Source organism: Chaetodon trifascialis, chromosome 8 (genome assembly GCF_039877785.1).
Source record: "Chaetodon trifascialis isolate fChaTrf1 chromosome 8, fChaTrf1.hap1, whole genome shotgun sequence".
NCBI classification, from domain to species: domain Eukaryota; kingdom Metazoa; phylum Chordata; class Actinopteri; order Chaetodontiformes; family Chaetodontidae; genus Chaetodon; species Chaetodon trifascialis.
Genome location: NC_092063.1, coordinates 19,680,146 through 19,703,192, shown reverse-complemented (window position 1 = coordinate 19,703,192; position 23,047 = coordinate 19,680,146). Strand labels below are relative to the sequence as shown.

Sequence of the window (23,047 nt, the reverse complement as noted above, 5' to 3'; positions counted from 1 at the left end):
TTTGATTTGCGTGCGTGACAGCTAATGGCAGCGATTTCTCACGGCCCAAATAACATTTTGACCCATTCTTCCTCTTTGCTGTGTGTGTATGTTTATTACTGTCCTGTACACAGTAGTAGTGCTTATATATAGCTCTGTATATTATCTCTACGTCTATCTTAAGGCAGTGACAGTACATTAGAGTACAGTACTGTGCTACTCCCCAAAGACCCTGAAGGCGTCATGCTGCCTCAAAGTAAACACAACACAATCTCAATGTGCCTGACTGACTGACTTACACGCATCCTTGCTTCTTTCTGTCCTTTCTTTCATCTGTTTGTTCCCTCAATTCTTCTTCCTTCTGTGCTGCTTTCCCACTTTTATCCCTACTTCCTCCTTATTTCTTTAACATCTGCCTCCTGTCCTCACATAGTTCCTTCCTGTGTTTCTCTTCTGTTCTTTGATTTCCCTCCTTATGAACCTTTCTTTTCTGTCCTTGCATCCTTGCTTCCCTTCTTCCCCACATACTTCATTTCTGGCATTACTCTTCCATTCATACATGCTGAATTCTTTACTGTCCTGTTCCCTTTCTAACTTCCTTACTTCCTTTACTTATTTGATGTCCTTTCTTCCCTTTTCTATTGCCTTCTATCTTCCTTCTTTTCACTTCTAAGCCTGTGTCTGGATCGATGAAGGGGAGGTGAGGGAGCAGTCGGCCTCTTCTTGCCATGAGCAGAATCACTTTGGATGTAAGAAAGCATAACTGAAAACGATGTCTGTGTTTTGTAATTCTGCTTCTGTTGAAACTTTTAGTCTCCCTCATTCTTTGCCTTTTTGCCCTTGCTTGGTCTGCCTCTGTCTGTTGCCTTTTCTCTCTGGTGCTTTCTTCTATCTCCATTTCTTGCTTATTGCTTGCTCAATTTTCTTTTCATCTCTCATCTTTCCTTCCTGCTCTTTCTTGCCCCTCACGCTATGAAATAGTATCCTTGGGCCTCTTTTGAACTGAAGTGAAAAATGAGTTTTCAGTCATTTAACAGCTAATCGGCTGTTTTAAGTCATGTTACATTGATGTGAAAGTGACAGGGTTACTTTGTGAATGTTAGCCTGTCTCTTGGAATAAGAAGAAAAAAGGACCTTGTGGACATTATGGCACTGATAAAATGGATGTTTGTCTTAACATTGTATGATGTATTTCTTTCATTCAGAGGGTCATGAAACTTGCTGGGATGATGAAACTCTTTGCATTTAACTGTTTATATATATTAAAATATATCTGTGGTGGGATGACATTACTTTCAAGCAATACCTCAATAACATTCAGACTCATGCATTGCAATACTTTTGAGCTGCTATGACTAAAAATAAATCATTCTCAGCCAGTTTTTTGGTTGACCTGTTTGCTTGGTAACTTGGAGCAAAGCTAAGATTGTTTCCGTTTCAGGGGTTTCTTTGTCCTTTTTATCAGCATGTTTGCAGGGAAACAGTTTAACACATAACATGTCGCACTATTCTGACAAAGCAAGTTGGCTGATGGTCTTGATTGCTGCTGCTGTTGCTGCCTGTTGGATGCTTCTGCAGATTTATGACTTAATAGCTAATGGCCCTCATAGTTATCACTCAAGGGTAAGTATATGTTTTCTCAGCAGTTGCCTTGAGCTTCTGTATGGTGGCCTTTGATTATGCCAGAGAGACATAAACAGCGGTGTTGTTACAATTCTGACCTTGCATTTCTTTTGAATCTACATTATGCTTCGTATGATTACATTTGTTTTGTGGAAATGTTTGTGAAAGCCCACCTTACTGTAGCTCTGGGGGATGGCAGAAGAGAGATGAATCAATGGTCTTCTATTTCCTTCTAGTCAAAATGAGATAACATGTCATGTCTGTTGTGCTGCACATGTTTGTGCGTTTGTGTGAGTTTTTAGTAACTTTTTAGTAACTTTTCCCCACCTGTTCCAGGCAAGAATTGACAACCTGTTGAAGGTCAACGCAAACTAGATGGCAGCATATCACAGGAGAATCTGCTAGCTGCTGCTCATGATACTCTCTGCTTGTGGGATTGTTGGTGTTTACACTGAGGGCAAAGGAACTGGGCTCAGCCTCCATTACATTTATATATATTTTATATTTCCTTTCTTAAAATTTTGTGTTTACTTATTTGACTAAGAAAGCAAAGACAGCTTGTGAAATGAAGCAACCTCAGCTGAAACTACACAATCAGACTGTCATGACACAAGACAGGCTGAGGCTAGCTGGTTAGCATGCTAACCAGTGGATATTTCTGCAACACAACAGAGACAGAGACATCTTTGACATACTTTTAGAACTGTTAGGTCTTCACACTAATTTGATGTAATTTTGATCATTTTAAACAACAATTCTGGCCATATCTTTCATACTACACCTTTAAGTAAGAGTTTTATATATAGATTTATAATTTCATACAATCAAATTTAGATTTTGTGATCTGTTGAATCAATATAATAAGTTTGTGTGGCATTATCAAATGTTTAAGTAGCATCACAAAAGGAAATTAATGGAATAAAGGGTCAATATTATCAAGACAAATGTGAGGTAATATTTAATTTGTTTAATTTGATTAAAAATCAATTAAATTAATGAATGCATTTAAGAATGATTTTAATGTAAATACTAATTAAATGACCAATTAAAGAGAGGGATAGAAAGGCCAGTGTATGACTAAAGTAATGATAATATGCGAACAGAAGTAGGTTTTAATTGGTGGCCATACAGAGCCAGAGGTGTGGAGGGAGCAGAGAGCGAGTTAGATGGGAATGAAGAAAAAAAAAATCAGACGAGTGAGCACAAAAAGACAGACAGAAAAATGAAAGAGTTTAAGAGCAAAAAGAGTAAGAATGGAGAGAGTGAATTCCTCAGAGGAACAATGAGAGGTTCAGGTCTGACTGCATCCTCCACACAGTCAGGAGGAAGATGTCCAACAGTGAAATGAATAGCATTTTCTATTTGTGCTGAATGGTATCGATTGTCTGGGAGGAGATGATTCTGAATGTGTGTGTGTGTGTGTGTGTGTGTGTGTGTGTGTGTGTGTGTGTGTGTGTGTGTGTGTGTGTGTGTGTGTGTGTGTGTGTGTGTGTGTGAGAGACTACAGTTCTTGTTCTTCAGTGTATGTTGGGACACAACATACACTTTGCTTACAACACATACACATGAATCTGAGTGTGAGGGACGTTGCATGTGCAGTGTGCTGCAAGTAGGTGTAACATTCCTCTTACCTCCACCAGATGCGGCGTAGGGTTGAAGCCACACAGGTTACACACTTGACTGTGACACTGTGTGCAGGTGTTGTAGTTGGGCTGGTCAGAGCTGCCGATGTTCAGCTCCGTTTTACAGAGAGGGCAGTTCACTTTAGGCTTCACAGGCTCTGGAGCAGGAACCGGAGCCATCATGGGCTCCTGCTTTTGTGGCGCTTTCTGTAGATGAGCAGGTGTCTGCTGATGTTGTTGTCCTTGCTGCCCTTTTTGATGATGAGTGGGTGACTGCTGATGTGGCATTCCTTGTTGATGGGGCATAGTCTGCTGCTTCTGGGTCGGCGCATGCGGTCCACCCATTTGGCTCAGCGCATGAGGACCCCCCATCTGGCTCGGCGCATGAGGACCCCCCATCTGGCTCGGCGCATGAGGACCCCCCATCTGGCTTGGTGCATGAGGGCCACCCATTTGAGTTGGAACATGAGGGCCCCCCATACCAAACGATTTGGTGCCAGGGGCCCCTTGTTGTTGCTGCCTGTTGTCAGGAGTTGCATTACTGAACACCACCTTGCCTCGTGCAGGGCTTGGCTGGGTGGAGGCAGTGGGTAGAGGGTCAACATTTATCAGGGTACTAGCCTGATTGAGCAGCGATGCCCCAAAGCCAAACAGTTTGGTCAGGCCGTCCTGGGCAGGAGGAGGTGCCTGACTCTGAGGTCTGTGGGCTGGGGAGGAACCAGCGCTTCTGGTCTGGTCAGTGTGCCGTGCCATAGACTGGTGCATCGGAGAACCACGACCTAAATCGGGCTGGGAGGGAGCCTTGGTGAGTCCAGGAAGAGGCACAGCACCAGGGTGGGGAATACGTGGACCCCCAGGCTGGTTGGGGCCTCCTGTAGGACCTCCCACAACTCCTGGAGCTCCAGGACCTCTCTGGGCGTATGGGTCAGACCTCATGCCCTGCTGAAAGGGCCCTGTCTGAGTCTGGGGGCCTCCAGGGCCTGGGTGTCTCTGCAAGCCTGGGGAGGTATGAGGCTGTGTCTGGGGCCCTGGCTGGGACACAGGGTACGCCTGGGGCTGAGACTGGGGATACTGCTGGGACTGGGAGTACGGCTGGGACTGGGAGTATGGCTGGGACTGGGAGTAGGGTTGAGTCTGGCTGTAGGGCTGAGACTGAGGCTGCTGCTGCTGCTGCTGCTGCTGCTGCTGCTGCCGCTGGGTGGGCTGACTCTGTGCCAAAGGTTTGGGCTGCGCTGCTGCTGCTGCCGGCTGTGTTGGCTGTGTTGGCTGAGGTGCAGGCTGCTGAGGCTGGACGATGGGCTTGGCTTGGTGTGACGGAGAGTGAATCTGCTGTTGGCTCTTAGAGCGAGGCGTGGTCATATCAATGCCAAGAGCTCTCTGCATCTGACAATTGAGACACAGCCACTCCTGGACCTGCAGACAGAAAACAGACAGGGTTGATGTTATTTTAACCTTGTCTGACAATATCACACATATATTCTCTATCAGCTTGTTCCGACTCCGAAATGAAGCTTTATGTTTATATTCAGTGAAACATGAAAATCAAAACTGTTTTTATGACTGTACCAACCCGTCAAACAGAACACCCTCATATATTTGGTTTCTTTGGAATTTCCACAGAAATGTACAATAAGGTTCTTTGCAGCACACTATGTGTTTTGACTGACTGGGTCAGTGCGATTGAAGAGGTTATGACTACTTCAACAATGTAAGAAAAATCTTTGCACGGAAAAGAAAGCAAAAGAAAAGAAGGAGAAGAGAATGAATTAGTTTCTGTAAAGACAGAAGACAGTATAGATATAAAACATCGCTATGATTCATTAATTTTCTCTTTGAAAGCAGATTGCTATTGATTACTGTAAATATAATTTCTGACTCAGACAGGATGCACTATTCATCTAAACCACATGGACACTGTATTCATTCAGCCAACTTCAAAGCTGCAGATGACAGAGAGAGTGCATTTGGATGGCTACACACGATTATGGTCCATCTTTCTTCCCATGGAAAACAGAAGTGCAGAGAAAATAGTTGTAATCAACCAGAAATAGAGGAAGAGAGGTAAATCAACCACAGATTGACTGCAGCACTGAGTGACTGCTAAGCCGAAGCCGCAACCTGAGTGAAAAGCATTACATCTCTCACAGACACACGCACACATATAAATCTACAAAGGTACACAGGTATGCACACACAGAAATCAAGTGGAAGCACAAGCGAGACACAAACAGATACACACACATACAGTCAAATGAAATGAAAATGAAACGCCCCTCTAAAAATAAAAAAAAATAAAAACATCACCCCTCCTCTCCTCTTCTCCTGCCTTCCTCCTTCCTTCTCTTCTTCCTCCAGATGAGAGCTGATACTCCCTTGTGTCCGGACCTCGCTTGGCTCTCTAATTTCTCCCGACTGCAAAAAACACACAGCTCTTCTCTCTGAACTGTGTCAGCCTGCTCTCGTCCTGTCTGTCCTACAGTAGCTTTATCTCCACCACAGCGACCCAGCTGCCATAAATAGTGCTATTCTAGCTCCTCTGCAACCAGAGCAAAGCTAGTAAATCTCTGCACGTTCCAAGCGTTTCTCCCATCCCCTTTCCTTCCCATAATGCACTGCGCAAACATACTGTATCACCCCATCCGTTATCCACTGAACTCCCCCCCCACCCCCCTCGTTTTTTTGTGAGGTGCTACAGGACAAGGTGGCTCTGTGAATGAGGGGAAGATGTGGAAAGCACCGGGAGAGGAAAGGATGAAAAAAATGCCTGCATCAGTCACGTACCCTAACTAAGCAGTTCTTCCCACTGTGCTGTCCCAGCCTGCTTTGCTGTCTGGCATTTTCTAGCTTGACAGCACCACTGATCCCATGTTCTGTTAACTCAGCGGCTACAGCCACAGCCACAGCCTGACATCCTCCTTTCCTCCTTAACATATTCTCTTTGTAGCTGTCTTTCCTCTCCACTGTGCTTCTCTTTTCCCTGTTTCTTCTTCACATTCACCCTCTTTTTTCCTCCTCTACATTCCCAGTTTCTTGTTTTCTGTCTATACCCCCATTTTTTTGTTGTCTCTCTGATCATGAAATGTAGGTCTTATTCCTTGAATAGCTGAAGCGAAAGGAGATTTGAAAGTATAATTTTGCTGTGCAGGCTCCTCCCACGTTGTGCTGCCATAATTACATCTGATAAAGATGGCGAGAGGGAGATGAAGAGAAGTAGATAAAGAGAAAGAGAAGGGGGGAGCTGATTTTAATGAGTCCCTGTCTATCCCTCTGCTATATAAGCAACATCACAAGAGACACTCAAAGGAATGAGGGATAGAGCGAGGGATGGAGAGACGGGAAAGAGCAGGGAGGAGACGGAGGGAGCGAACAGTGGAGGGAGAGGAGTCAGCAGTTTTTTAATCCAGGCAGCTCTTCAGCTCTCATCATGTCAAGCTTAATCAACAGCACACAAGCACAGAATATCCACTTCTGCTTCACTGTGGTTAAAACCAGTGAATCCTTTATGTATCCGATTCCTGCTGCTAACAGGTGAGGAAGAAACACGTTGCCGAGGGTTTGCTTCAAGGGTCAGTTCACCAACTTGTGAAAAAAATGGACTTTTCTCACTTGCCTTGCTGTATGCAAATAGTTTTGGTTTTATTTGTCCAGGTTTTGAGATATCCATCTCTTATGTTTAACCCTAGTGCAGTGGAGTTTCATTGTGTCTTTCCAGGACCAGTTACTCTGTGATAAACAGTTTCCATAAGGGTAACTTCTTTGGTAAAAAGCAGTTCCAATGAAAAGTGTCCACACTGAGTTACAGTCTGCTAGGGTGGCAGCAGAAAGACACAGATACTGTACTCTAAACCAAATAAAAGCAGCAATCTGTATGGCTGGATACCACACGTGCAAGTACATTTTTTAATAACTAATTTGGTAATTATGGCATATTGACACTAAACGCTAAAACTATAAACCTGTGTTGCTTCATGTGCCTGTACTGTAACACTGCACCTGATGTTTGCATCCAATTTACATGGACCACTTTTTTTTTTTCTCTACTAAATGTGCAGGTTTCAGCATAATCTAGGGTACACTTATTCTCTGTGGGGACTGCAGCACCAGTCCTAAAAGCAAAATTACACATTTTCTCCTGAAATCAGATGATACTGTGTTGACATATAGCAGAATTGTTTACTGGTTAGCAAGTTGATAAGTGTTAAGAGTATACACAGCGCATTGAGTGTACATGTGTAACTGTAGGCTTAAGTCCGGCCAACATTTTCGCTAAATCAACCCCTAAACAGAGTGCAACAGGAAGCGTTGTTGGCGCAATGACACGATACAATCAGGTGTTATACATGGACTCTCACAGAGCTACAGCACAAAGCCACACTTCAAGAGATCAAGAGATATCCTAACTTAAACTTTAACCAAAGGGTCCCACTGAGATGAAAAATTTTCAAGTGAAACTTGTCCAGGAAGCAGCATGTAGCTACTGAAAATGTAACAACTGCCTGTTACTGCAATAACTAACCCAGGAGGGCAGTGCTACAAGTGAGTGGGTGGGAATGAAAGACATCTCAACTGCAAAGGTTAAGAAAGCTTGTTCTAAAGGCCAAAAAGCAACACAGTCAATTTTGAGTCCTGGTGCAATATTACCTCCACCACCTCCACGTCTTTGCTGTCATTAGCTAGCTTACATCTTTAATATTAAAATGTCTACAGAATCTGGGACAACATGTATTTTACACAGACAGCATGTTCATTCATCATAGTAGAAAAGTAGAGGTGTTACTAATAACATTAACAATGATTCAAGTCTCTCAGTAAGCCATGACGGTGTGAGAGTGAGCCAGCATGAACAATACCAGGACCCTGAAATTGAAGCAGTGAAACAGAATTCAGCCATTATTCATTTCATTATATACACCTGTGCATTCTTTCTTTTTTGTATCCTGTCAACACATAAAATAGAGATTAATATGCTGTGTACTGGAGTCGTTATGTAGTATACAATTTGGACACAGTATCACTGTTTGCAGATGGAGGTCAGTAAAAGATAACATAATACACCAGCCTGCAGCCTGAGACAGAAATGCAGACAGACAATATCCAATGAGCAATTGCCATCATCTGACCCTCCAAAAACTACCTCAAGCCCATGGCAGAGCCCTGAACTCCACATTGAAATCAGCAGCTCTGACAGAGACTTAAAAGCCTGTCCCAGGGCAGCTTTGACAGGTGTCTTATGTACCTTAAAGCCTTAAAGTACAGGTGTCACCTCAAACTATTGCCCATTTACTAGTCTGTGTGTACTGTTCACAAGTCAGTCAGTTGATGTCAGCTGGGATCAGGCAATTTTCAGGCCTGTGGAAGTTATTACAAGAACAAATGGCTGCAAATGTCTTTTCTGAAAGGAGGAATATGAGTCCTGACAATCTCCAGTGATGCTGACTGCACTCTACTGCAGGAAGAAAAGTAAAGGAAAGGGAAAGCAGAACCGCATTTTCACTAAATATTTTCCTGAAACACTCCTTTCTGCATGGACAGCAACCCATGTTAGCGTTTCTGAAAAAGTCTGTTCTTATTATCTAACTTATTAACATGGACACACATTTTGTCCCACCAAAGAAATATTCATTGGGTAAAAGTACACTGCTAATGTCAGTTTTCAGGCTAATTTGGAGGGCTAATTAGGTGGTCGGCTGCAGCACATTAAACAGAATGTAACATATCAGCAAATGTCATTTTGCTCTGTGAAGATACTGGTGTGTTCCTTACTCTTACCACTGCTAACAACACACTGTACAACAGATTTAAAGTGACAGTGCAAATTTACTCATTTTGTATCTTGTTCCCCTACTGGAGCTCAGCCTGCCAACTCCAGTCAATCAAGCATAGACACCTAGTAACAAAATACACCATTTCTGCCTATTTTATGATTATTACTCCATGTCTGTATGATACAGTCATTAGTACTTTTGTTTCATGAGCTATAGTTTGACATGTAAATAAACTGTACACATCCCAATACAAAGGGTCCAGTTAAAGCAGCAAAATCCAAAATTCTTTGAAGCCACAACTGAATGCTGTATGGTTGGATATTTAGCTCCTTAATGCAACATAGAAGGAAGTAGAATAGCACTGAGTGGAGAGTCAGGTTTCAACCCACTAACACACACACACACACACACACACACACACACACACACACACACACACACACACACACACACACACACAGCTACAGACACACACACACACACACAGCTACAGACACAAACAGGACCCAAATCAACCCAAGCCAACACATGAAATACTGCTTTCCAACACACAAAACCGCACAGATACACACACACGCACGCCCATTCGCACACACACGCACACTGCAGACCATGACTGCAGGCTCTCATCTCCAGCTTACCCTAAGTAGTTTAGCACTCATCAAACCTGCAGGACTCTGATTTCCTCACATTTCTGTTTTTCTTCCTTTGTCGCTGTCACTTCCCACACACACCCTCACAGACACAGTTAACCACTCAGTCTAAGACACACACACACACACACACACACACACACACACACACACACACACACACAGGTCTGAGCTCCTGTTGTAACAATAATTAACTTGGAGGTCAGGTCTACTGCTCAAGAGGTTGAACTCTGTCAGTAAGAAGAACTTTCAGTTGGATTAGTTTTAGCAGGTCGATGGGTGTTAAATAGTTGAGCAGCTGTTGAAACACAGATGGGAAAAGATGATCAAGTTCAACCAGGTATCACAAAAAATGTTTTGAATGAATGTGTTTTCGGAGAAGCGTCCATGCTTCCCAGTATCGAGAAACTGGAAGCATAGAAGCACACAGTCTGTCCTAAATGGAGTGCTACTATACATCAACTGGCTTTAACGGATGAGCAGAACAGCAAGTAAAGCAATTAAATGAGTCAAACTGTACGCCAACTGCAAAATCAATCAAAATTTTTGGAATATAACACTTAGCATATATCACGCAGCTCTGCTTTTGAGTTGAAAAGGCGAGTGGAAGTTGCAAGGAGCAGAGTTCACTTTGACTCTAATCTAATTTGTCATTAATTAGCTGGGAGACACAAAGAGAAGAGTGGAGAGGAAGTGGGAGGACCGAGAGCCGGTAGCGAAAACAGCATAGACAAGGAAATCTATGAAGTCTCCCTTCCTTCCATCTCCCTGCTGGTTTATCTGCTTCACTCTGTCAATTAAGAAAGTAACTAATATGACATCTGAGCAAGCTGATCGAATACAGCACCTTCATGTGATTACCCTGTGTTCAATGGCCTAAATTACACAGGATGTTGTACTTATAGAAGCAAACAATAATAACAAGCAAATGAACAAATATGAAGAGAAAGAATATCGTAAGTCATTCTCTGTTGTGGTCCAATAATTGTTGTGTAGGTGGATAATACCTGACAAACAGTACCCTCATCTTTATACTTTCTCATTTGACTGGTGGTTTTATCTGACTCACACACACCCACCATCCCTCTGTAAACACTACACAAACACACACACACACACACACACACACACACACACACACACACACACACACACTAACCTTTGAAAAGAATCCACCGTTTTGTCATTAGGAGAGAGAAAAAAGAAGGAAGTCTGACACTTTAGGCTTCGATGACAGGATGAGCGATTTCCTGTGGCTGTAGCACGCAAAGTGTGACATGGATACAAACCCGGTGACACTCAAAAACACACACACATACACACACACACACACACACACACACACACACACACACACACACACACACACACACACACACACACACACACATACAACGCACAGCGACCAGCTGTCAACATAAAATATTCATGTCACAGATCTCCAAACACTACGAGTACTGAACAGGTGTTAACGCCGTTTCACGGAGAAAACCCGAGGTGTGATTCACAACAGCGTCTGCAGCAATATCCACAGACATTTCTCCTTTGCATTTCACCAAGCACTTTAAAAACGACTTCAGACGACACCCCAGTAGCACTCTCCTTCATGTTTAATTTTGAAAATGCCTCTGTTTCCAGGAAGCTGTCCACCATGGTGTGACACAATCATACATACCCTGGAAACTGTCCAGCACAAGCAGCCACAGTCTTGTACTGTTGGCAGATTGACTGGACCATTTGGATGATGAATGCCTTATTCAAGGGCACCTCAACAGATTTAATGGACCCCCAGACAAGTCCCATCACTCGCAAAGAGGCTTGAGTTCCACAATAATACTGGTGCAAACACAGGTTTCTGTGTATCCCAAGCTGCAGGTGAGATTAATGTACTGATGGTGTTTACTGTTAACAGTATACAAAAACTATACAGTATTGTGAAGTGGGGCTGAAACAAGCATTAGGGTCCCAACCCCCTATCTGAGACTCCATTGCACAGGGTTGGTCAAAGTGAAGCCCAAAAACAACAACACTGATTTAATTATATCTGAAAATGAATGTCTGTTTTAATTAATTCATTATTTGATTTAATTTTGAATTATTAATTAATGTGTAATTGCTATTTACGTAGGGATGGGGACAATAGTGTAACTAGTCCAACTGGAGTCAGATCTTATCACTGCCCTACAATTCATGTTTGAAGGTGTCAGCCATATCTGCAGTGCAGTACAACATTCTGGCTTCCTCACAAAAGTTAACATTAATACAGATAGTTTAACCAACATAAAACGTAGGCTGCTGCTGCTGAGAGCAAGCAAGCAAGAAGGCTGAAAAAGACTTGTCTGATCTGGGCGGCTGACCTGATTAAGAAGGCACATAATTTATCTGGTCAGAGTCAAACTGAATCTTCTACATTTGCCGAATTTAGAAGAGGGCACAAATAATTACAAATTTTTTATACACAGTATTTCACAAAGTTCATATTTTCCCAGAAAGTCAACAACTCACAGAACTTTTATTATCAGGAAAACATGTCCAGATACAGATCGCTTCTCACAAGAAGTGACAAACTGAAATATGAATGGTTTTCTGAAGCGTCACTTATTAAGCCTGATTTTTAAGTTCAAGCTGCCGTCTTTGTGACAGCATTAGTGAAACAGCATCTTTGTAGACCAGCTCCAGTGAATAGAGGGGCAGTGTCAACAGTGCAGCAGGAGTAGAAGTAATGATAAATGGACTGTATTTATAAAGCTCTTCTCTAGTCTGACGACCACTCAAAGAGCTTTACAACACAAGTCTGCATTCACCCACTCTCACACACAAGGTGTGACACACAATGGTGGCTAGCTTTAACCATTCACACACCGATGGCACAGCATTGGGAGCAAACTGGGGTTCAGCACACTTTGACATGTAGTGGATGACCGCTCTACCTCCTGAGTCACGGCTGCCCACAGTGGATTATGACAGCTGTTTTGAAAAATTACAGTAACTGATATTTGTCATTGCACAGTTTCAGTCACTATGGGGAAATAGTAGGAGGTCTATGATAGAAATGCGAGTATGACATGATTACAGGTGCTTTTATACATCAAAGTGAGCTTAAATTATTTTGTTGTAAGCTGTAACTGGCTCAGAGTGGCTGGAAATGTCACTTATAACGTAAAGTAAATGAAGGCCACCGCAGCCATTAGAAGCTGTTTGTGGTTTGGTATTGTGGTCTGGACTGAGCTGCTCACTATGGGAAGAGGCTACACATACATACACACATATACACACAAATGCACGCCTGTAGTGCATTAAACAGTCACACATACTCTTGCAGAATCCATATGCACCTCCACGCAGGGACCTGTACGCCGCTTTTAATAGACCTGTCGATCAAGCTGGTGTGCAGCCTTTCAGGGCAAAGTGGAGGAGCAAAGGAGGAGGAAGACCCGGCAAACGCACAACATTAGGAGCATTTGTAGGCAGGCAGGTGGGAGATGAGGATAAGATGAATGTAGTTGAAACAGCAAGAGAGGAGAAAAGAAGAGAGCTTTTTTAGGTTGAGTAGGGTTTATTTCTGGAGCAATTTTATGTCCAATGTTGCAAAGCATAAAAAACAAAAAAAGCACAAGATAAATGAAGAACAATGGCAAAACAAGAACAAGAAACTATGAATTTGTGATCAAACCTCTCCTATGGACATGGGCATGAACAGACTGTGGTTGACTGACATCTCTGATTGGACAACTTGAACGGGTTTAAATAAGCCTGCTTTGTCACAGAAAAAGTCAAGTTCTCAAATATGAAATCCTGCTTTTACTCTACTGATAAACAGAGTGCCGTCCCATGCATACAGTGCAAATATTTTCTTAGATTATCACTGTGCATGATTCCCATGCACACTAGCAGTATATCATATAATTATTTGAAATATGACAGATTATCACAGGTGTTTCTTGTGGTATTTGTACATGCACCCCAAATGAATGCCTATTCCACCATGGCAGATACCAAAATACCAACAGCAAACAATGTCAACACTAGAAAAGCTGCACCAAATGTAGTCTAAGGGGGTGGTGATCTTTTTTTTGTAGGGTGTGTATGTTTTTAGGATGTTGAGGACGAGCAGGAGACTGTGAAGCAGACGATCAGGGAATCTTTATCATAAAGAAGCAAGATGACCTCAAAGATGTTGGAATAATCATTGAAGGTGTGGAAGTGTTTGATGAGATGGTGCAAATGTGGTCGCCATTTTATTTGGCCCCATGTACTCATTGGAATTGAACTACCCAGCAAAACAAAAGCCTGTCAACAAAAGCCCAGGTGCTAAAAAACAAATGTTTGAAGGAACACTTCAGTCAAGACATATCAAGTGGAGAGTGAAGCATCAAAGACCTGTTCGTGAAACGCTCTGAAGCGGCACAGAAGAAAGCTTGGAGCCGGGGTATTATCCCAAATAATCGAACAAAGAAGAAATCTTTTTGGATCCGCACGTTGAACTGTTATAATTAGGAGTGAAATGATCTTAGTTCCAAATGACTGAATGACCTGAGTATGACTTAACAGACTTCCATAAGGTTCATAAAAGGGAGAAGGAATGACCGCAACAATTAGAAAATACAAGAGGTTGTATTTTATGTACATTAAAGAAGGGAAGAACAACAGACGACAGAGAGATAGGAGTGAAGGAGAGGGCAGTCAGAGATGTGACATGCCGTGACACATACGATGAGTGACATACAGAAAGAGTGTGGGAGCACAGAGCGGGCGCCAAATTAATGTGGAAATTTTAAGCTGCTGTTTGTGATCAACCCGTTCCCATTCCCGGACTGTCAAGTACCAACGCTTTGTCATCAAAACCACTTGGTTAGGTTTAAGAAAAGATCACTAAAATTACAAAAATACAAGGACATGATCGATGGTTCAGTTGTGTGTTTGTTCATGTGCCGCTGACTGAATGACCCTCACAGACTGAATTCAGGGTTTTCTTCCCATCTTCACCGTCCCTCCTCACACTCACACTGACAGCACCTGTGGTTCAGGCAGGTCAAAGCTCTTCTAGTTACGAGATTATCGGTGAAGGCTGCTTTGGTAAAGTGGCCAAGAGACAGTGGCTGTTAAGATCCTCCAGAAGGACACTGATTTAATGCAGGACACAGAGAACTGCTGTCATGTCCCCTCCTGTCTCCCCATGTGTCCCTGTTAGATGTCATCGGCGTCCTGAATCCAGACCACACCACCATCGTTAAGTTCTTTGAGCGGTTTGAATACACAGCCCAGCATCTCAAATAAGACACAGGAGTGGACCTACTGTATCTGAGCCTGATCCAGCCAATTGTAAAGCAGGGACATATTATTGTAACATGGGACCTATTATTCTATCAGTACCAGTAGAATCTAAAGAGTACTAAATATCACAAAAAAAACCCCATCGTCACAATGATTTTTTTTAACACTGAGATCACTATTATTTAATATAAATATACAAATATGAATATAATTCAACTGAGAAACAAATTCAATATAATTTGGGCTTCACTGTGTTCGTTTATTATCTGCATGATATGTTTTCTCTGTCTGGTTCAGTAATGAACGTCCTTAACGGGCGGTGACACACTGTCTCACAGTCATCACTGGCAGGCTGTCATATGCTTCAGCTGTCTTCTAACAAGTTTGTACGAGGTTTTGAGACTGCCACAGTGTGTAATGACCGTCCCTTCCTGCTCTCCCAACATACAGTCACTGTGTGTGTGTGTGTGTGTGTGTGTGTGTGTGTGTGTGTGTGTGTGTGTGTGTGTGTGTGTGTGTGTGTGTGTGTGTGTGTGTGTGTGTGTGTGTGTGTGTGTGTGTGCGCGCGCCACCTGCGCCATGTGATATCTTGCTGTCTAACAGCTGAATTGGCTTCATCAGCCTTGCTGAACATGCCACAGCCTGGCTGAAAGTAGGTTTCTGCTTTTAGGGAAAGTGCTCTGCTGTGAAGGGAAGGGGTGTGCTGGGTTAACACTAGACAAAATGAGAGCATCATTGAGAGATGGACCGTGGAATAAGCATGGCTTTATATGGATGATCTTGTTTTCATAATTGTTGGAAACCAAAATTGCTAATAAAATTCAATTAATCCCACAGCCTGATGAGCAGGGCCAATATGTGAAGTGTAACATTAGTGGGTCTGCAGGGGCACATGTGGGTTCACTGCATGTTTCACATTTATCTTGACTTTTACTCATTGCAGTGAGGCCTCTAATGCAGAGTGAATACAAACTAATACACTGATCAATGTTCCACACAGAGAGAGGGCATTCCAGGAAGTATTCCCATGATGAAGCACTGAGATTCTACATTTTTACAGAATCACTCCAACACACACACACACACACACACACACACACACACACACACACACACACACACACACACACACACCGGCGGAGTCGTGTGCTCATGTCACCAACACCTCACAGTCAGGTTTCCACAGTGTCTGGCATTTCACTGCGATCAATAATTAGCAACAGCCACGATTCAATGCAACTATCTGAGTCAGCACATACAGTCAGACCTAAATTTATATATTTTGAACCTTATCTCATCTGACCACATCGCAAGCGTGTTCGGCACGCGTAATGGTCACTCAACCTGACCGAATGTACACAGGTGAAACAGGGATGTCTGTGACTCAAATTGCCCGGTGACAAACGTGTATGCCTCTTTCCTCGGGTCGGCACATGACTTGTTCATCGTGGCGAATTCTAGCGTCCCTACAGTCTTTCAGGAGGACACCCCTCTGGATGGGTGGCTGCTAGGTGATGGCGGCTATCCACTGAAAACGTGGTTGATGATGCCATATATCACACCGTCAACAGGACGGCAATGTGGTTTTAACTGTGTTTTCAGCAGTGCTCGGTCAGTCATCGAACGTACACTGTGATCAATAATTAGCAACAGCCACGATTCAATGCAACTGTCAGCTCCAGAGGAGCTGGTGTGATTGGTGAAGATTTGACTTGGCTGTGTCAAACCCACTCCATGCCTTCTCCCCTCCCTCCTTCCGAGTTGCGCTGCTGGGTGGGACTGAGATGAGAAGGGGGAGGAGATGCGCCGGCGACGCAGTGTATGAAAATACCAAAGTCTACACCGCCACGCCCCATCGGCGAAGCGGACCTGACTTTGCGCCGCGCCGGCGGCGGAGTCAAAAATAGAGCCCCGTGTGTTCTCTAGTCCCTAAGAAAAACCTTGACCACCACAACTACATGCCTGCTCTCAGTCTTGACCCTTAAAGAAGTGGAAGTGGAAACCAACCGAAATGTCCTCACTTTCCAAAGATGTCCTGACTCTCAATGTCTAAAACTGGTCATCAGGCACACGCAAACACACGTCTAAACACATGAGAATTGTATTCACTCAAGCATCAAATGAATTAGACGCAAAACCAATTAAAAGGATCACTGGATGTCAGAAACAACAGAACTGTGAGGCAACAGAGAAAAGGAATGACCACAGAACAAGATGGATTCTCTTGAAAGGATGAGAAGACGAAAAGACAATTCAGACTTGAGGTTTGTCAGAGAACAGATACTCTTTCATGTGTTATTATAAGGACAGTAACATAAATGCATGTATATGTATCAGACGTGATGAAAAATGAGTTATGATTTACTTGAAATATAAACTTGGTGGGTTGTTCAAGTATCAGACAAAGAGTGTTTCATAAATAATTCTATAGGCTGTTTTCAGTGAAGACATTTTGACATGTCACAGTAAATCAATTTATAAAACTGTCTAGACTTACTGCAACAGTTGAACAGAACACACTCATCAATACCATTATAAGAAACATACTTGTGCAACACCTGTGCTTTTCCATGCAAGACAAGTCAAAATCATTTGAAACATACATGTGTGGATATTTGTTGCCAAGACAACACGATCACAATTTTATAAAAGCATTACCTGTCCTGCAGTAAAGTCAATACAGTCAAATACTGCCTTTTGAAGATGCGTAAACCTGCTGCTATGCACCAACAGAAAGACTGATGGCGTCAAAATGAAAACAAACTATGGAGTTTAAAGGGACGGTTATGTAAGTCCTCGTTTGACAGAATGAGAACACTTTGACAGATGAGAGGCTCAAGATCTTAATGAAGCTGAATTATCAACTTTAATAAAAGTGATTACATTATGAAACTGATAAATTGATACATAGCGAATGGGAAAACTAAGGGTGTCATCACACTTAATCATTAATTTACTGTTAATTTGGAGAATATGATTTTGTTCATTTCGCTGTGTTGGCCTTTACAGTAAGTCCACACTGTTCAATTACAAGCGAGACTGTTGGTTTGCAGGGGTTTGGAACCTGCGTCATTCTGCTGGATAAAACATTTCCTCCCAAAGAATTAAGTATTCAGTCAGTAAGACACACTGCAGGACATTTAGTCAGCAGGAAGCTGAACCAAATCTGATTCCAGTTGTTCCAACTTTGTCTGATATTCTCTGGTGTTCATTGCACAAAGGAAACGCCATAATGACAGCATCAGTGGTTTTCATGTTGAGTTAATTTTGTTATTCTCAGAAAATGATGGCTATCAGGACTAAAGGCATCTGTGTGCAGTTACTGAGCCTCCTGAGCTCCATTGTTAGCAGTTAAACTGTTAACCCATGTTCTCCGTTTGTGCATTTCTCTGGAACAGAGAGAGAACACTAAAGCTCGAAAGTAACACAGAAAAAGGCTCTTTCTTCATTCAAGACCTAATAGCACTGCAGCTGACAGTTCATTCTCTGCTTTGTCCTGATGAATGGACTACACATGTGTGCGTGTGTGTGCGCGTGCACACACACACACACACACACACACACACACACACACACACACACACACGCACGCACACACACACACACACACACACACACACACACACAAAGGGCTATCTCAGCATGATTACCATCAGCAAGGTCCTGGCCAAGAGAAAGTCATAAAACACGCTCACCTCTCACTTCTCAGGCTGATCACCAACACACACACACACACACACGCACGCACGCACACACACACACACGCGCGCGCGTCCGTTCCAGTTTCATAAATGCTATTCTTATCATGCCATCTCAGCCCACACTCTTCCACGGCCTCACCCAGAAGCGCAGCACCCTGCCCATTCTCAGTCACATCATCTACACACACACACACACACACACACACACACACACACACACACACACACACACCTCCTGTCCCATTCATCCATTGTCTTCCTTCAATGAATAATCCCAACTGGTCGATTGTATTGACCACTATCACAGTTTAATGCATGTTTCTTAATTAAAATCTGCCTCAGCAGTTTCAGCCCAATCCAATATGATCACAGCCTCTATGTGAACTCTGTGTGAGGAAGTGTGTGTGTGCTGCACATGGATGGATGGATGGATGGATGGATGGATGGATGGATGGATGGAATACAGCATGCATTACTCTGGTTGTGTGTGTGTGTGTGTGTGTGTGTGTGTGTGTGTGTGTGTGTGTGTGTGTGTGTGTGTGTGTGTGTGTGTGTGTGTGTGTGTGTGTGTGTGTGTGTGTGCGCATCTTGTGATTAAAAGCCTGGGTCTGATCCTGTACCGTGAGATCAATAGCAGATTTGAGTCAGACTGAAAAACAATACTATGAGGCAGTGCAAGGGATGGATGGGAAGAAAAGGAAGAACTCATAAGTCCTTTAGAAGTGTTTGGAAAATGGAAACGCAAATGAATAGAGTGATCACAGGATACGAGCAGACAAGAAGGAAGGATAAAAGAGAGAGGGATGAAAAATAAAGAATCACGGTGCATGATGGGATTTCAATGCATTATTAATGAGACAATAAAGTCTCATAACTCGTGTTTGCTTACAGTACGTACAGTAGACAAACACAAAGGATCACTTCATGTGAATATTTATGTTTATTCGTGTTTATATGCCTGTCACACACAACCTGTTTTCATTCTGCCCCTGAACTACAGCAGTTTGCATCGTTATCCAAGAGAAACACTTTTCTCTTCTGAAAGGAGTTTTGCTTATTTGAGCGTCTATGCTGCGGTTTAGTGATTTTTTTATATTACGGTCAGACAGATATTACAACAGAGATGCTTTTGAACACAGCTTATTTGACCAAAAAAAAAAAAAAATACTTGCATCTTTCGAGCAAGAATTTAGATCATATGGCACTAAATCAAAACGGTTTCAGAGAATAACAGCTCTGTCACACAGGATGAACAACAATTTACGTTAAGGGAGACTCTTTAAGGTGTGAAAATCAGAAAATAGAGAAAAATCAAAGCAGGCATGGAATACCGACCACTACAACAAAGTCCCATTATTGCTGAATGTTGTGTTTTGCATAGAAAAATGTCTAAACCTGGAGAAGGATGATCATTCCCAGTAGCTATATAACATTAACTAATAATAAGCAAGTGATGATACACAACTAAAAAAAGAAACAGAAGAAGAAACACACAGTGCCTGTTTAATCCTACTGCGTGTCTCCAGCTACGACCTGCACGAGAGATGTGCCTCAACCAAACTTCTTTATTTTGGATGCTCACAGAAGCTGCCTGAACTGGCAGCTGGCAGAACAACTGAAACACACAGCTGTACCCTCTTCACTAAAATGCAAAAAGCACTTTCTGATAGAGAAGGAAAAACAGAGGAGGAGGAGGAGGAGGAGGAAGGAGGAGGAGTCAGGGAAAGACCAGACTAAACCTCAAATTGCCAGTTATTCATTAAAAGAGCTATGCCAGTTACAGGGGTTCAAAACTGTATCTATATCTGGCTGAGGGAGGAGAGGCTGCCGTCCTCAGAATAGCAACAATGGGCTACTTTAATGTTGAATCTGGATTTAGTCGCTAGATAACCACATGCTATTGGAGTATTGATAAGCATATTCCTGCAATTAGGACCGGGGATAACATTATGACAGCACACCAGCTACTCGCTAGGCTGATGAAGAGCTTCAGGTATTCCTCGCCAACATCTGTCTTTTCTGACCCGGTCTGTCATGGTGCTCTGCAGAGGAAACGCCAAATAGGCAGGGGTATTGTTACCAAAGCTCAACAAACTTTTCCTCCCTTTCTTTTGCTCTTTCATCTCTTTAAACAGCAACCTCAGCATCCCTCCTCCTTGCAATGGTTACCTGACTGCACTCTGGAGAGAGCACCCGATTGGTCAACACTAGGCGTGTCAAGACAAAAAAATGATGACATACTAGACTTTTCATCAGAATAATAAATAAAAGTAGACATTTGCCAACAGCATTGCGAGCAATACAGAGTAACAGACATGAATGTAGAGTCTGAGTTCAACTGGAAATGGTACCATCCTGTCTCTGTAACACTGAAAGTCCAACTAAAATCACACTTTTGTCGTCAAAAATAATCTCAGTGTGTTTTTAAATGCATTGTTAATAGTTTTTGTTTGTTAGAAGGAATGATGATTGACAGCAGCTGGCAGGCTGGCAGGGGAACGAGATACAAAGGGAATAAACTTCCACGGTGGCTTCACCCATCATATGTGGACAGTGTGTTGTTCGCAGTGATAATGAAGAGTAAAGACCGTGCCAGTATCTAAACAGACCAAAGTGACATTTGGAGTTACATTTAAGTGTCGTTTAATGTGCGGCAGTTGAGCAGCTAATAGGCTATTTAGCCATTTTCTGGTTTTACACACTTTTCCCAGCTGAATTTTTGTACGGTGGCTCGTTAAACAGCTTAGGATGCAGGACAAGATTTGTTCATGTTTGTTAAAAGGAAGAGGCTTCAGCAGGAAAGTATGAGTCTGAGTCACATCATGAAACCAAAACACATAAAACGTAAATTTTGCTTCAGATATTTTTTTTGTTCAAAGGAGAACACAAGTGACTCACAGAGGAGATATGTATGCAGGAGCAGACATAATAAACTGCAGCTGGAGTTAAAAAGCTGTGAAAAGGCTAATTTAAAGTTTCCAACAGCATCTCCACTACCTGCTGCTTATTATCTCAGCGTCATACTTGCTGGCTCATATGCTAAACGCACACCCACATGGCCAAAATGAAACAATGGGTAGGAATACAAACAGGTTTCCTCCATCCAAGTTCATTTTGGGTGTGTCGGAGGTAAAGATTACACAGAATATAGGAAGTTAGACGCACTTTAGTTTTTCAGACTTTTCTCAGAGGCAAAGTGACCTGCTCACAGAGTTTGATTAATTGATTTAACATTTTAATTTTCTGCTTTGATTAGATTCCTTTGATGACTTGAACAGCCCTATGAGCCAGACATGGTATTGAGGACATTGCACCAAAAGGTGTCTGCAGTCTTCAAGGGAGTGAGACTGATAAGACATCTATCCCCCCATGAAGCCCGCCAGACAGCCAGACAGTGCGGACCTGTTAGCAAAGGTATAAGAATGTGAATGAGTTGTATCACCTCCACCTCAAACAGTCTTATCATGCAGGGACAGCACCCAGTCAGCCTTTAAAAAACCCTCCTCCGGCCAGTCTCTCCCTCTCCATCAACCACCGTGCTCCCTCCTCCTCTCCTCTTGTCTTTTTATCTCAACATATTGCTCCCCTTGGGTGTGTGCATGTGTGATAGGAGTGGACATCAGTGGCGTCTGCGTGTGTTTGAGTCTGTTTCAGAGAGGGAGGATGATCAAAAGTGTGCAGACAAGCACAAATATGTGTGTAGGACATCAGTGACACGGAATGGAGAGAAAGTGTCTGCGTCCTTAAACAACTTCTCTGAGCCGACGGGTGGTTGATTGACTGATGTGACAAGCAGCAAATCATTTCAGTTAAAGCTCCAAAACGGCATCGGTTTATGTGAAAACCACAAAGCCTTCTCGCGGCTGTGGAAATTATAATTCATGTCAACAATGGACTTTAACACAGGAGACCACCATCTCCTTCTAAGAGTCCATGCTTTTTTTAAGCATGACAACCGCGACATTTCAAGTCAAACCATGATCTTTCCCTGACCCTAACCATGATCTGTGTATGAACTAAACCTTAACTATAGCACTGCCACATCATAAAAGGTTTTTATTGTTTTTGAAAGGCAGTGACAAATAGGGTCTTCCTGCAGCAATAGGGGCTTCAGATCAGGACAGGCAAAAGTGACAACATCAAGAGTGGAAATAAGGTGGGCTCATCATGGACATGCAAACTGCATATTTCACTTTCCTCTGTAAGAAGACAAACTCTTCACTGGGATTATCTGAGTTTTAGCGTGAGATTGTTAAATGGCACAGAGGCTTACTGCTTCACAAGAGGCTGCTGTTCTTCTAGGACAAACACAGGTGTAATTCAGTCAAGGGTCAAATGCAACGTCAAATAAGGCAGTTCAGTGTAGAAGTCACGTCTAAAATGTGTTTTGCTCTCAATGAAGGCCACGAAATGAGGGACAAGCCACCAGT

General features: G+C 42.8%; 1 protein-coding gene across 4 annotated transcripts in view; it reads right to left on the bottom strand.

Annotated features, from left to right (window-relative positions):
• bsna (bassoon presynaptic cytomatrix protein a) overlaps positions 1-23,047 on the bottom strand; it is a 155,517-nt gene that overhangs the window by 78,115 nt on the left and 54,355 nt on the right. For all 4 annotated transcript variants that reach the window (XM_070968426.1, XM_070968427.1, XM_070968430.1 and 1 more), the window contains exon 3: positions 3,234-4,637. In XM_070968426.1, coding sequence (XP_070824527.1) covers positions 3,234-4,637 — 1,404 coding nt within the window. The remainder of the gene's footprint in view (positions 1-3,233; positions 4,638-23,047) is intronic.